This window comes from Oncorhynchus mykiss, chromosome 2 (genome assembly GCF_013265735.2).
Source record: "Oncorhynchus mykiss isolate Arlee chromosome 2, USDA_OmykA_1.1, whole genome shotgun sequence".
Lineage (NCBI taxonomy): Eukaryota > Metazoa > Chordata > Actinopteri > Salmoniformes > Salmonidae > Oncorhynchus > Oncorhynchus mykiss.
The window spans coordinates 64,513,174-64,528,174 of record NC_048566.1 but is presented as its reverse complement, the minus strand read 5'-3'; the positions used below and the strand labels follow the sequence as shown (position 1 = coordinate 64,528,174).

Here is a 15,001-nt window from a genome sequence, read left to right as displayed (position 1 = left end):
TATGAATACCTGGTAAGAAGCTGGTAGCTAGGGGTTTAGTGATAAGCTCACTGACATGAAGCCTTTTGTTTTGAGAGGGCCTGTCCCTCATGGACTTCATTACTGTGTGAGGGGTATTTGTTACACTGAGGCGTGGGTATATTACTGCAAACCCAATATTTATAAGCAACAAAGACCAATGGAAAGGCAGATTTTTTTTATTTGTGGATAGGGCCCAGTGGATCAAAGGGAATGCCACAGGCTATATGGTGCAGGTGACTGTAAAGGCAGGTTTCATTACAGCATATTTCTCTGGGCTGGGAATGGTTTCCTGCCTCACTCACACGCACTGAGAGGGACATATGCTTCTACTTTCCCTCTTTCGAGTTCAGGCCAGTTGGAGAACCTTAGCATTCAACCAGAGGAGTGCTTTTTCTGCCAGGTCTATGGCCTAATCCTGTTTGCAATGCCTGGAGTCTTGTGAAAGAGCGAAGAGCAAATGGTTTCTCATAAAAGTACTTTTCTGTTATTGCATTATATATAATATGGAGAACATGGGTAGAAGTAACCTAGTAGTGACCAAGTGCGTGTGCCTTGTTCAAAATGCCTTGTTTACATTCTGCGGCCTCAGACACATTATGGGCTAAGTGCAGTGTCAGCTAAGCAAATCAAAGTCCAACGTGCATTTGGAGACTGATAGAGATAGATATAGATAATATAGGTTAATCTAATAGTAAAGGGTTATTCATGCCAAATATCCTCTGTGCTGATGCAGTATAGCCTACTGGCCATTTTCTGTAAGGAAGTGTATACCCTTCTATAGCCTACTTTTCTTGAGGAGCAGATGTTGTAGATAAATCATCCTGCACTGGACCAAGATGGACTCACTTTGTCACTGATGTTTTGACATCCACTGTAGCCTACACAATATATTTTACAGGTCAAAATTATTCTCACTGTCACATACAAATGTACTACATTATCTTTGATTCTAAGCCTAAAAACACCAATCATTTCAATACGAGCTATGTTTGTATGCTACAGATATTTGACGGACACTTTATAGAAACATAGCTTGTTATGGAAGTATATTTATTGGAGCTGTCAGGTGATTTAAAAAAAAATCTAGTTTTAAATTACAAAGACTGTTAAATCACCAGGAAATCAGCTCAAAGTGGTTTTAATGTAGGAAATTTGTACCCAATTATTCCCATGCATATATAGAGAAGCATTATGTGATCACATCCAAATGTAATCAAGATTTGAAATTATGTTTTGTACTATATCTGTTTGCGCTTCTTGCGGTCAATATGCAGTACACATTATTTATAATTATGTTCCTGGTGGGCTCCCGACCTGCCGATCAAGAAAACTGAATGTAATTGGGCACCCCTGGCACAAAGCACAGATGATCCATTACATGGAGCAGATACTCCAGTGTACACTGTAACAATGAAAATAAACGTCTTCAGAAATGGAAGGCAGTCGGGAGGCAAGATCAGGTGGGACCATTCTAGCCAATGAGAGGGCAGATACGCTTGTGAACAACAGACACAAGTCCGATATAAGGTGTTCTTTCTCAAAGTTGCCGGGATGTCAAGTGTCCTACTTATATCAGTACAATTGTAAGAAACTACGCATTACGAAACTTATGTTCGATCAAATAAGCCACACGTTGCAAATAAGCAATTACATTTTTTGTCAGCCAAATTCGGCATTCATTGACCTCCATACCAAAACTCCTCGCTTGGTGAGAGGAAAAAACGCCACCTGCTAGAGAAGATAGATATTGTGCCCAGTTACTCCTCTCGCTTTGCCTCTTCCTCTCTGCATAAAGTAACTGTATGTCTAGTGACGTCATCTAATTTCCGTTTCCATTCTCGTCAGTGCCTCTGCCTATTAAGGCAGACTGGAGTAGCTTTCCAACAAGAGTATAAAAAGTATCGATTAAGACTCCAGCTCGAATTTTTAACTTTCTTTTGCACAAATAACCCGAATAATGGAGTCGGGGTTATGGAATTAAAGCCACGACCACTAGCAATGGACGTTCTCCTTGTGGAATTACTGTTTTATAGCAGCTTGCTCTCTCTGGTTCGTGGTAAGTAGCGTGTTTCTGCTTGGACTCTGCAAAGTTCTGGGAAGCAATGTGGCTATAGCTACGTGATATGTGAATGTATCTCGCTAGAGGTCGGTAGTTATAGTAGCCATAAGTTTATATTTTAATATTTTAGAGTTTAATAGACTCTAGCATGTCTTGGCGTGTATTTTCTTTTAAATATTATACGTTTGAGTCTTTTCTTTCCAAGTTGGATACTGACTGTGTGGCAAGACAATCGCAGGAGTTCACTCAAGCCGAAACTGTCTCTTGCTTTCAAAATGTATCAGCAATAGTGAAACGTTCAAAACCCAAAATATGAAATTAGACATTTTTATTTTGCCCAACTTTACTTAATTAGTGAGGGGAACTGCAAAAGTTCATTTTAGAGCCTATACTCCGAGGCCTCAATGTACTGCGATTGATCGCCGGTGTCGGGTGTCATTTGGGAGTCCTTGATTTTCTGCTTGTAAGTGCGAGAAAGTTTGTGGGAAAGTGAAGGACAAGTTGTTTCTCTTTTTTTTTTTCAAAAACTTTTTGAAGTAGCTAACCACAAATACCCAATGAGATGGGTGAGACAGTTTTTCTGATGGTGCCCAAAAAAATCCTTAACCAATGAATAGGAAAACACATTTTGTAAGATCGTCAAACCACTAACAAAATGCATTTGACCATTTTACTGACATATTTTTGTAAATACTAGAAATTACACACAAACATCTCCTAAAAGTCTACAAGTGGGTTTAGTTCTATAGATGTTATTGTTTTGTGTGTACGTTATTAGCCAGCTGTTTCCAATAGGTTGACTAGGGCTGAATGGACTATATATAGATTAAATTATTAGTTCACCTTTTATCGAATATAGGCTGGCTATGCCTAGAAATAAATCAATACAATATTTCTGTATGCAGTTTAGCTTGATTGTACACAATTAGAGTTTGAAAGAAGTAGACAATCTTTTTGGGTTTTATGGCCATTCTTTTAAATGGAAAATGGCAGAATAATGCCCACTTAATTTTAAAAATCATTTTCCCCAGCATTGATTTGGGCAAGTTATCATATACAGTGCCTTCAGAATGTATTCACACCCCTTGACTTTTTCCACATTTTGTTGTTTTACAGCCTGAATTGAACATGTATTAAATTCAGTGCGCCACTTTTTTATTTGTATAAAAAGAGACTGAATGGAGCTAAGCACAGGTAAATTCCTAGAGGAAAACCTGGTTGTCTGCTTTCCAACATGAATGCAACATGAGTCTTCTACTTTGACATTATAGTATTTTGTGTTGATGACAATTGAAATCCATTTGACAATTAAATCTAAGAGGTGTGAATACTTTATGAAGGCACTGTAATCCTATATTACCCTCTGACTAGTGTCAATCAAAAATAAACTCATTATTTTATGTATGATTGTATTCAGTTAAACTACGCTCGCATTATACATCCAAGGTAAGATTCAGCCCTTTAGTCACTTCAGTGTTTAAAATGTAAAAACTAAGTTTGACCATGTTCAGTAACTGTTGCTTTCTTGTGACTGCATATCATAAATCAATCCCTTCAGATCTATTTTTCCAATAGATCTCAGTTTTGGCTAATTGTTCTGCTGTGAAAATAAAGCCTTGCAGTGTATGGGAAGATTTGCACGACTTGAGGCGTGAATGTTATTCCATTCCATGGGTGAAGAATGTAGTCTATAGATTTCATCTTTTTCACACATCAGTTTTAGAAATATGAGTAGGTTATTTGTTTAATTTCAGCTGGGGATGTGGAGAGGACGTTTAGCTGAAGTCTGTACACTGTAACAGGCAGTCTAGATTCCCCATGGGTCCCCCACTCCCTTTTCCTTAACACCTACTCTTCCTCACAACCTCAGACACCACACACAGCACAGCACTCTGATAAGGCTTTGGAGCCAGGGAGCTGTTCTTCCTCCCAACCAGAACAAGAAAATAAGTGGGAGGGAATCACTTCTCAAGCTGAGCACAGTGCTAGAGCAATGGAGGCTTTCTGCCTTCCTTCCTTTCAGGACACTTCTGAAGCTCGTAGAGTAGACACCCCCTTCCCTTCACCCCCTGTCTCTCCTCCCAGTGGAGGGCCAGCTAATCCTGGTGACAAGCTCAGACTCCTCAGCTGTTCCTTTGTGCTTCCTCTTCCACAAACGATCCAGGTGTTCCTAACTCACCCCCTTTTCAAATGACTGACTGGAAAAGCTGGTATGATGCAATGTTGATAAGTCATTTGAACTGGCAGAGAGAAATGGCAGGGCAGCTATTGACTTAGTTAGACTTACTAAGAAATAGGTTTAGGTTTTTTGGACCCTGTGCAAAAGTAAAACAGAGCAGACTCTGGTATGCATCTTATCCCAAGCTGTGTGCCCTTGAGCAGAATTGAGTTACTTATTCAGGTAGTAAGTAGCCTATCTGATAGGCTGTACTTTCCTCTCTCTTTGAGACATCTTTTTTTTTTAAAGCTTTAAGTGTAAATTTCATGTGAGGTAGTGCATTTTAAGTTTCTGAACCCTATATTTTTATATACCCAGTCATAATTTCTCTCTTCACGGTGGGCCCATCTTCGGAGAGTGCATTTCTCCTGAGTGCCAGAGCTTTCATTGTGTGTTTTCAAGGAAGTTTCCAGGTTCCTCCTGCTGTTTTATACAGATGGAAAGTTCTTCATTGAGTGTTGCTGAGAAAGAAAATGAAATACTGTCGAGGGGCGACAGAAACATAAGCTTTGAAGATGGACCTGAATAGGGACTAGCACTATAGTGTTTTTGTTTAGGGTCAGCCATTTTGATATAAACTAGCCTTCCAGTGTATAGAGTTGCTGATTGCCTCACCGGCAATATATTTTTCATGGTGGTTAAACTATATCCTTATAGCTACATCCCCTAATGAAAATGTGGCCTATAGGCTGTTCGTTTCTATGTCTGTATTAGCTGGCTTGATAATCCAACTGTTGGAGCCACTTGACCATGATGATAGGCAAATAAGGAACCACATTCTTGTCAGTGAAGGATCGTGCCTGGGAGCCAGTCATGGATGTTTAGGAAAGAGCTGGCATTGTTTGGTAGACTGGCTTCTGGCCCTGCCTCTTGGGATTGTGCATTTGGGGCAGAGACCTAGAGCGACTGCTTTGCAGCATGTGGAGTGGACAGGCCTCTGCTCAGATCTCATAAAAAGTGCAGCTGTTGAGTTTTGTAATCCCCACTGTTATGTATCCACTGGGGGCTGAGGTGTCAAGAATCCTCCCTGATGGCTTTTGGTGGTCCCTCTCGCTCTCTCTCTGGGCCTCCACATTCTGCTATCTTTTTAGGAATGCCTTTGGATTACCAATGGGGCGTATTTGTTTTCAACACTCCAATGTCCAATACACACGGCCACTTACTTCCAAGCTACATCCTTGAGATCTCATAAGTATGTAGTCTGCTTGTTGTATGCCACATGTTGACTAGGCCTAGTTTCTAGAGACTTTCTCTGATTGTGGCATTTTTGTAGCCGAGTTCTCCGTACCTTTAGGCAGTGATAGTGTTCTGTTCCTCTCCAGGTCACAACTCTATTGACCTATGAACCTTGTGATTCAGGGAAAGAGAGACACACTTGGCCTTATGGGATAATTAGGCTGTGACTTGTGGCTTTAAAGCTTCTTCATCTTTATTTCTCCACTAGTACCAGTGTGATAGCCATCTTCTGTATTTCTCACTGCACATAACCTTTCTTAGACCATGATTTTATGTTGGACATGTAGGCCTAGATATGGGGAGGACGGGGTAGAAACTAAAGTATGAGGTCTCCCATCACATTTAAATGTGTAGCTCATCTCAGTTCATTTGCCTCACAGCCCTTTTGTAGTCAATGAGGAGTTGTGTTCTGAGGATGTGTAGACAGGCAGTAAATTGTGGTTAGTCTGGGTTTTAATCCTGTTCAGGGGGAGGAAGTTCTCCTTAGCAGCAACAAGCTGATGTCCACGGCAGCTTCACAACAGCTCCAACATGGTCTATGATTAGTCGGTTAGGCCTACAGGTTTGGACTGAAGGTTAAACAAGTGAAACAAGGGAAAGTTGGAACATGTTTTGACAACGTTTTATGTAAAACATTGCTGACGGAGGCATCTTTTTATTATATTTTTTATTTAACCTTTATTTAACTAGGTAGTTCAGTTAAGAACAAATTCTTATTTATAGTGACGGTCTACTGGGGAACAGTGGGTTAACTGCCTTGTTCAGGGGCAGAACAACAGATTTTTACCTTGTCATCGCTGGGATTTGATCCAGCAACCTTTCGGTTTCTGGCCCAATGCTCTAACCACTAGGCTACCTCTCTCCTCTCCGCAAGCATTGTCAGTGCTTTCTGCCAGTGATGACATCAGTCTGTGTGTATGCATCCAATGCCCCCATCCCAATCAGCAGTCACTGAGTCACCACTTGCTTACTGGGTGGCACATTATGCAATCCAGCTTTTGCTATTGGCTTTCACTCTCCTTGTGGAATATGTAACTTGATTCTAAACATAACTAACATGAAAGGTCATGGGCTTCTCTTCGTCACATTTCAACCTAAATGAGAGTAGGGTGTAATGGCTGTGTACCTTAGTTTTTTTTTTTTTTTTTTTAAATATCTTTTCATTTTCCTCAGGATCTCCCTTGCTGCTGTTTGCTAACCGGCGGGATGTGAGGCTGGTGGAGGTGGGGAGGCCAGAGTCGGCGGTGGTGGTCAGTGATCTGGAGGATGCTGCTGCCGTGGACTTCCTCTACTCTGAAGGACTCATCTTCTGGACCGACGTCAGCGAGGAGGCCATCAAGCAAACCTACTACAATCAGTCCACCCACTGTAAGCGTTACAGCGCCGCATGCCAGTTAGGGACTTATGTTGTGTTCTCTTCCATTTGTAAGTGTTTTTAAGTTGGTTGCAAATATAATTAAGCATTTAATATATTCTGCAAAGCATAGATGAACTGGAAAAAAGATACAACCTAAGCTAAATCTAGCTAATCGCACAAGAATGTCACTATTAATGGAGGGATGTTGATAAGTGTAGACCTAAGTGTTCCCACTGAAATATTGGCATTTTGTTTCTAGCTGTGAAAGAGGCCATGGGGACAGGGCAGACTGTTGTCGTGTCGGGCCTCGACTCCCCCGACGGACTGGCTTGTGATTGGTTGGGCCGTAAACTATACTGGACCGACTCGGAGACCAACCGCATTGAAGTAGCCAACCTGGATGGCACCTCTCGGAAAGTGCTCTTCTGGTTAGACCTGGACCAGCCCCGGGCCATCGCCCTGAACCCAGCCCACCGGTGAGTCTCTGGCCTGACCTCGTTCTCTCCCCTGACTGGGACATGGTTCAGGGTGGGTTCCTGGGTCATGTATCCGCACTAGCCTCCCCTTCCCTCCATGTGTATTTCTGGTTCATACATGCATCCGTTGGTTGAAGAGCGAGGGTGGAAAACCTTTTCAGTTGGGTCTGTTTCCTGTTGTGTTGCGTAGATCCTCTGGAGTTGACCCCTTTTCTCTCATAGGGCACTGTTTCTAATTCTATGTCAGGGACTAAGGTTGTGTATCCGTTGTTAGCATTGTTGAGTCAGTGAAATTCCACCTCAGTCAGTGGAAATTAATGCAGGAATACCTTTTTAGTTGATGGATTTAGTGCAATTCAGTGCTATTTTTGAATGTGTATGGCTTATTAACATTTGGACTTTAAACCCCAATAACCTGTTTTTTTTTTTTTAAATAATATATTTTTAACTCTTTAGCATAGCGATATAAAAACTAAAACAGATTATGGTGTCAAGAGTTTAACTCTCTGTACAAAGTTGGCTTCATACAGTTCAAATAAATATATCACTGAAATACTGTACGATAAACCAAGTAAGATTTGAGTTATTCGTTTGTTGAATTCTTTCTCTGAAAGACATTTGTTCATCTTGAAGAAGCACAAAAACACAATACATTAGCCATTTTTAGGTTCTTGCAGTCTTTCTGTTTTGAGATCTCTCCTTTTGAGTACAGCTCCTGCCGCCTTCAGTAGTGTTTTTTTTGGGGTGGAATAGTGGGGCCCGGGAGAGAGGGAAGGTGTTCAGTCCTTGGTAGGCCAGGATCCAGTTATAGCCTAGTTCAGCTAGCGCTGGTGGATTGTGTGTTTAAGCTAACATATATTTTGATTTGCACAACGTTTACTTACTGTGATGAGCTGAGGTGGTGCCGGGTGGAAGGCTGTTCTCAACCACATCACCTAATATGAGATCATTATTTAGAGGTGCCATTTATGTCCCATGTTGATACGGATTGATTATTAGTTTAGAAGCAACTCTAGATTAAACTTTTTTTATTTCACAAATACTATCAATTATATGTATACCTAATAACCATTTATGCATAATAGGCTGTCTTGAATGTGTCTCAAATGCGAGTTGACATGTGTTGCTTTCCCTTCTGTCCTTGCTTTGCCCTCATGAGGCTAAGAGTTTAATTCCTAGACAGCACAGCCATTGTTCTTCATGCTCTTTGTTCAACCAATAACTTAATTCTAGTGGAGGTATAGGAGCAGGGAAGCTCTTAATTGTGAAAAATGTGCTAGCTGAGTTTGGCACCATTGGCAAACTAATATGTTAGGTCTCTGGGGAGGGGTGGGGGGGGGGGGGGGGGGGGGGGGGGATGTTCACGCTTGGTCTCCCTGCTGGCATTAGGTTTAAGAGTTTCCGATGGTGGGTGACATGCTTGCTGTCGTACCACATGCTAAATGAATGAATAATCGGGCTTCTCCAAACTCCCGTTTCCTGACGCCTTAATTGTATTTTCTACCCGGCTGGACAAAGGAATGCTGTTTTATGGCTGTTCACCGTGTCAGTTGGTGCACAGTGTTACATTCTAATCAGCTACTGGGTCCCTGACACGTAGGCGATCCATTCTGGCACAAATCTACATGTCAGACTTTTCCTATCAAAAGACATGGAATTTAAAAAAGATCTTTGCTTTTATTGGCTCTTGTTGGAACGTGATGTCTGAGAGTTAGTTGCTCGTACAGTATATCCATTTTTGGGGGTGTTTAGAATGCAAGTGAAACCCACAAGGTGCTCTGCTCTCACAGGGCCTAGAGTTAAGGAATTCACATCATCCTGACTAATGCGCGTCAGGGGGGCTCTGGGAACATGGAGCTATCCCTAATGTTACAGAAGTATACCAAACACTATGACCCTCCCATTCCTGGACCTTTGGACCTTTCTTGATTCACACACTAAACTGTTGAATGTGGAAAAACCCAGCAGTGTTGCAGTTTGACACAAACCGGTGCGCCTGGCACACATACTATCATACCTAGTTCAAAGGCACCTAAATATTCTGTGTTGCCCATTTATCCTTTGCGTGGCACACATACACAATTCATGTCTCGAGTCTTAAAAATCCTTCTTTCACTTGGTCAGTCTGTCATGGAAACGGCAGTTAATGTTTTGTATACTCAGTGTATCTGCTTTCTAGCTGACCTTGTACAACACTGGAACAACACCGATGTTATTGACCCAAAACTGACCTCTGAGTGTCTGTCTTCTTATTGCGAGTAGCCTATGAGTAGTAGTAAGACAGTCTACCACACCCAATACTTTCTCTAGCCAGTTTGTTAAATGGAAAAACAGAGTAAGCCATAGACCAGGACAACCGGGAAACCTGGAGGCAGCTCATACATTGTTCATAAAATTCTGCATGTTTGTGCCAGGTTATTTTACAACAGTTTTTCAGTTCTAACACCATTTTGATTCTGTCCATTTTAACATGCGCTACACGGCCAAAAGTATGTGGACACCCCTTCATATTTGTGGATTCTGCTTTTTCAGGCACACCCGTTAGTGACAGTTGTTTAAAATTGAGCACACAGCCATGCAAACTCCATAGGTGGCAGAATGGCCTTACTGAAGAGCTCCGTGACTTTCAACGTGGCAGCGTCATAGGATGCCACCTTTCCAACAAGTCAGTTGGTAATTTCTGCCCCAGCTGTAAGTGCTGTTATTGTGAAGTGGAAACGTCTAGGAACAACAATGGCTCAGCCGCAAAGTGGTAGGCCACACAAGCTCACAGAAAGGGGCTGCAGAGTGCTGATGCATGTAAAAATTGTCTGTCCTCTGTTGCAGCACTCACTACAGAGTTCCAAACTTCCTCTGGAAGCAGCGTCAGCACGAGCTGTTCGTCGGCAGCTTTATGAAATGGGTTTCCATGGCCAAGCAGCCGCCAGAAGCCTAAGATCACCATGCGCGTCGGCTGGAGTGATTTAAAGCTCACCGCAATTGGACTCAGGAGCAGTGGAAACGTGTCCTCTGGAGTGATGAATCACGCTTAACCATCTGGCAGTCTGACAGATAAGTCTGGGTTGGTGGATGCCAGAAGAATGCTACCTGCCCGATTGTATAGTGCCAACTGTCAAGCTTGGTGGAGGAGGAATAATGGCCTGGGGCTGTTTTTCATGGTTTGGGCTATGCCCCTTAGTGCCAGTGAAGTGAAATCTGAATGCTACAGCATAGAATTACATTCTCAACAATTCTGTGCTTCCAAGTTTGGGGAAGGACCTTTCTTGTTTTAGCATGACAATGCCCCAGTGCACAGAGCAAGGTCCATACAGAAATGGTTTGTCGAGATCGGTGTGGAAGAACTTGACTGGCCTGCACAGACCCCTGACCTCAACCCCATCGAACATCTTTGGGATGAATTAGAACACCGACTGCGAGCCAGGCACCAAACATCAGTGGCACCAAACCTCACTAATAATACCCTGGTGGCTGAATGGATGCAAGTCCCCGCAGCAATGTTCCAACATCTTGTGGAAAGCCTTCCCAGAAGAGTGGAAGCTGTTATAGCAGCAAAAGGGGGCACCAACTCCATATTAATGCCCATGATTTTGGAATGAGCTATTCGACGAGCAGGTGTCCATATACTTTTGGCCATGTAGTGTACGTAGGATAATTTCTATTTGCTGGTGGGCTAACCTGTCCATCCACCACCTCAGCGGTCTATGAATAGAAATGTAACATGCCTAATGTAGCCTCCATTCAATGCAGTGCACATTAGAGCCACTGCAGGTATTCTGGGAACAACATGCAGACTACGACTTGGAGATCTGCCAAGTTTTAAGATTTCTATCAGGTGTTATCAGAGGACATGAGAACGTGTGTGTGCGTGTTAAAGGTGAACGTTGTAAACGAAATTGGAATCCTAAACGTTAAGAAAAATCCCTAACTCAAATTATTTTATTCACACAACTATTTTTTATGCGGCAGTGTTAGTTGGAGGAAAAAATATACTTTTTTTTTTTCTTTAGATCGAGCGGCTCTAAAGTGACGGGGAGCAGAGATGACAACCAAGTCGACTTATTGCTAGTTTTCATTGCATAGTACCTGTCTTGTCTTTATCAAACCGAGAGAAGCTAGTTAATGTTAGCTAGGCTAATTGAGACTTCATAACTTCGACTGTGTGTGTTCTCCCTGTCCGAATCCTACAGTAAATAACTCCATTCAGATGACGTAGCAGCCTCCTTGTTGGCTCTTGGTGTTGTAGCCTGTCTTTCTCAATTAACTTGTAGTTCTGTCATTTTAATTCAGTCTTCCATTAATTGCCTAGATATATCTTGCCACATGGAGGCTCTAGCTCGGACTGTAGCCTAGTGCCGGTTTGATGACTTTCACGACAACAGGAACAAGCTACACGCACTACTCTCTTGTGAAAAGCAAGAGTGCCAGCAGCATAAATGATAGTGGGAAGTGCAATGAAGATGTGTACTGTTGGGGGTGCTTGAGGACACATTTTTATTGAAACCCTGGACAAGCACACCTGATTCAACTCATCAAACCCTCATTGAGTGGAAAGAGGTGTGTTTGTCAAGGACCATTGGGTGTGTTCGGGTGCTGTTTACTTATTGACTCTAATTTTCCTCCTCAGCTATATGTACTGGACAGACTGGGGGGAGGAGCCTCGCATCGAGAGGGCGGGGATGGACGGCAGCAACAGGAAGATCATCGTGGAGGTGGACATCTATTGGCCGAACGGTCTCACCATTGACCTGGACGAACAGAAACTGTACTGGGCCGACGCCAAGCTGAGCTTCATCCACAGAGCTAACTTGGATGGCTCCTCACGGTCAGTCTGTTCTCATTATTAGTTTGTACACTCTTTGTGCAAAAGCAGCCAGGGATCTGACTGAACCGTAGCGCTGGACTCAACTTAATTTCAGAGGATGAGACGGCTGAAACCTCCAATCCAAACACATTTGACTCTGGAGGTCCCAATCCAAACATTGGCTCTGCATGTAGGCCCAGTTGTGACCCCCTCCCTCTGTGGTTCTCTAAACTGGAGATTACCTCTGCCATACTGTTGAAACCCTATCTGACTTGGCATTATAGTTGTGATTGGGGCCCTCGGGGCATGGGTTGACTTTCCTTTGTGTAACTTGGATTTAATGGCCATGTTCATAAAGAGATGTAGGGCCGGGTGGTATACCGTATTTTACTATATACCGGTATTGATGGATGGACCGGTTTGGGTTTTTACTTAAAGTTTTATAACCGTGTTTTCATTGTTTGATTTGTTAAATGTGATGCTCAACTCCAGCACGTGTAAAATCTGTTTTTATAGTTGACTCTGTTTGCTATTTAAGTATTTGTGCTCCTGCTGCATGCTGCTTCCCACACCAAGCACTGCCCCCTGTCACTCAAGGAGCGAGCAGCTACTCGACCACAGTCGGAGCACTTTCTTGCTGTTAACTCGGCACTGCAGTCTGCATGGTCAGATGGCGGCAACGAGATGTTGGTGACATGGTGCTTTCCACAAGGGTTCTCTAATTACACTTAGTTTATTTTCTGCAAACTGTCTTAGCAAGTTGTGGCTGAAATAAATATTGTAAGCTGCTAATATAGCTGGATAGCTAGCTTGCTAAATTTCCTAAGTCAGCGCAAACGTAGCTATTTAATACAGCATGTTGCCAGTGCTTGTGTAGGCCTTTACGATCATGTTTGTGCAACGGTATCTTCTAAATCAAAGCGGAATAGGTGAAGCATGAATATTTTAGCTAGCTATATGAGGTAATAAAACATGTAATTTAACATCTAATTTGGGTCACCTGGAAACACTGACCAACACTTTGGCACCTACCCTGTGAATAATTCCTCCCCGTCTTATTCTTTCGTTGTCATGTCAAACAACAATGCATTCAAGGTGCTGCCCACTATATTCCAAGTATATAATTTGAATAATCATTCATGCTGAGCGATTAGTGCTTATTGAGGTTTGTTCGATTTATTTATTTTTTTAAAATCAATTTTTGGTTACACTTTTTTTGTGAAATAATGGCATTCAAATGATTTGAGCTTTTTAATGGAACTCCAATGCCAAAAGTAGTTAACATTCAATCACCAGAACATCGAAAATATTGCATTGTCTCAGGTCCGCATTGGGTAGACGTCAATAGAAAAATGGCAAATTACTATGAAATAAAATATTTCCGTTGTGGATATTACTTTGTTTTTTAATTGATTACTTAATTTTTCATTTCTTGAAGTCATGTCATCTCTGCTCGGGCAGTAGCAGTCTGCCAGCCAGACAACGTTCTGTGCTCCCCATACTGTATTGTCTTTAGTCATCCTGTTTAGCTAGGCTAGCCTGACTAAGCATGCTGCAGAGCTGTCTGACTAAATCATGTGACTAGTTCTTCAAAATAGATAAGGCATACTTTCACGAACTGTCTCTATCCTTCTCGTTGTGTATGTTCCTCTCATGCAGTCTGTGTGCTAACATAACAGGAGTAAAAGTGTATCCATCTGTCTGAGACGGATAAAAATGGGCTCAATAGATTATGGTCATTGTTCTTGCTTTTAACTAGGTTGAATATTTGCTTGGTAAACTACACTGCCGTTCAGCCCAGCGTTCAACACAGTTCTTGACATGATTTCTCTCGTGAATGATTTGATTTAATTCTAGAGAGACGGCGCCTTGGGCTCACCAAAAAAACAAACTAAATGTAATTCATGTAATTGAACCAACTTTGGTCAATTAAGTGTTTAATAACAAAAAATGACATGTTGGTCAATCGCTCAGCGCTAATAATCATATTTCCAAGGTTCCAACAGTTCACCTATTAACGAAGCCTATGTATTTTTTGCCCATATCATGTGGCACAGTGTGGAAATGATAACGGAAATGCAGAAAATTGAACACTAAAACAATTAGAATGGCGAAAGCCCCATTTTTGAAATCATGTATAATTTATGCGTTGCCACCCTAGGGTCATGAACTAATCAAAGCATATTTAGTATTTTTATTATTCAAAAACTCAAAATACGGTCAAATGTGAAAAATATTGTGCTAACATTTTGGCCATATTGCCCAGCCCTAAAGAGAGCCCTTCTCTCGTGTGAAGACTGCTTTCTTCAGGGTGGAGAGTGGAAGCCGGTTTTCTCAAGATCAATGCAGTTGCAATACCCTCGTTTAACTCCCTCAGGACCAGATTGCCCAGTGTGTTATGTCAATTTGAAATGAAGTTGTAATGTAGAACTTGAGGATAAGATGCACCATGGTGGAACTGTTTTTTGCCAACTGTAATCTAATTGCATGCCTCCAGTAATGGTACTCTGAATTATCATAAGCACTCTTACAGAGGAAAGTCAACTTCACCCCAGAAGTAGTTTCTGTTAGCGTTTACCTCTAAAAGCGAGACGTTTTTGCCTTTCATGTGCAACACATTCTTGACACGTCTGATTAATGGAGCAGTTTGTAGTATGTTTTCAACGGCGGCTTCAAACATGCACACGTTCCAACTTCCAAGTACGTCGAATGCGAAATAGCTGTGAAATCTGTAATTATATATTATTATTATTCTCTCCCAACCCCTCGTTCTTCACACGCTATTAACGTTTTGGAGAAACATGCTGTCGCCCTCCTCGACCCTACCCCTCTG

At 42.0% G+C, this 15,001-nt stretch overlaps 1 protein-coding gene across 2 annotated transcripts in view; it reads left to right on the top strand.

Annotated features, from left to right (window-relative positions):
- The first annotated feature begins 1,793 nt into the window (after positions 1-1,793).
- lrp5 (low density lipoprotein receptor-related protein 5) overlaps positions 1,794-15,001 on the top strand; it is a 51,080-nt gene continuing 37,872 nt past the window's right edge. Inside the window, exons 1-4 of one of the 2 annotated variants that reach the window (XM_036952969.1) lie at positions 1,794-2,077; positions 6,708-6,902; positions 7,151-7,367; positions 11,992-12,189. In XM_036952969.1, coding sequence (XP_036808864.1) covers positions 1,993-2,077; positions 6,708-6,902; positions 7,151-7,367; positions 11,992-12,189 — 695 coding nt within the window. In that variant the 5' untranslated portion in view covers positions 1,794-1,992. The remainder of the gene's footprint in view (positions 2,078-6,707; positions 6,903-7,150; positions 7,368-11,991; positions 12,190-15,001) is intronic. The other variant, XM_036952966.1, reaches the window with a different exon arrangement.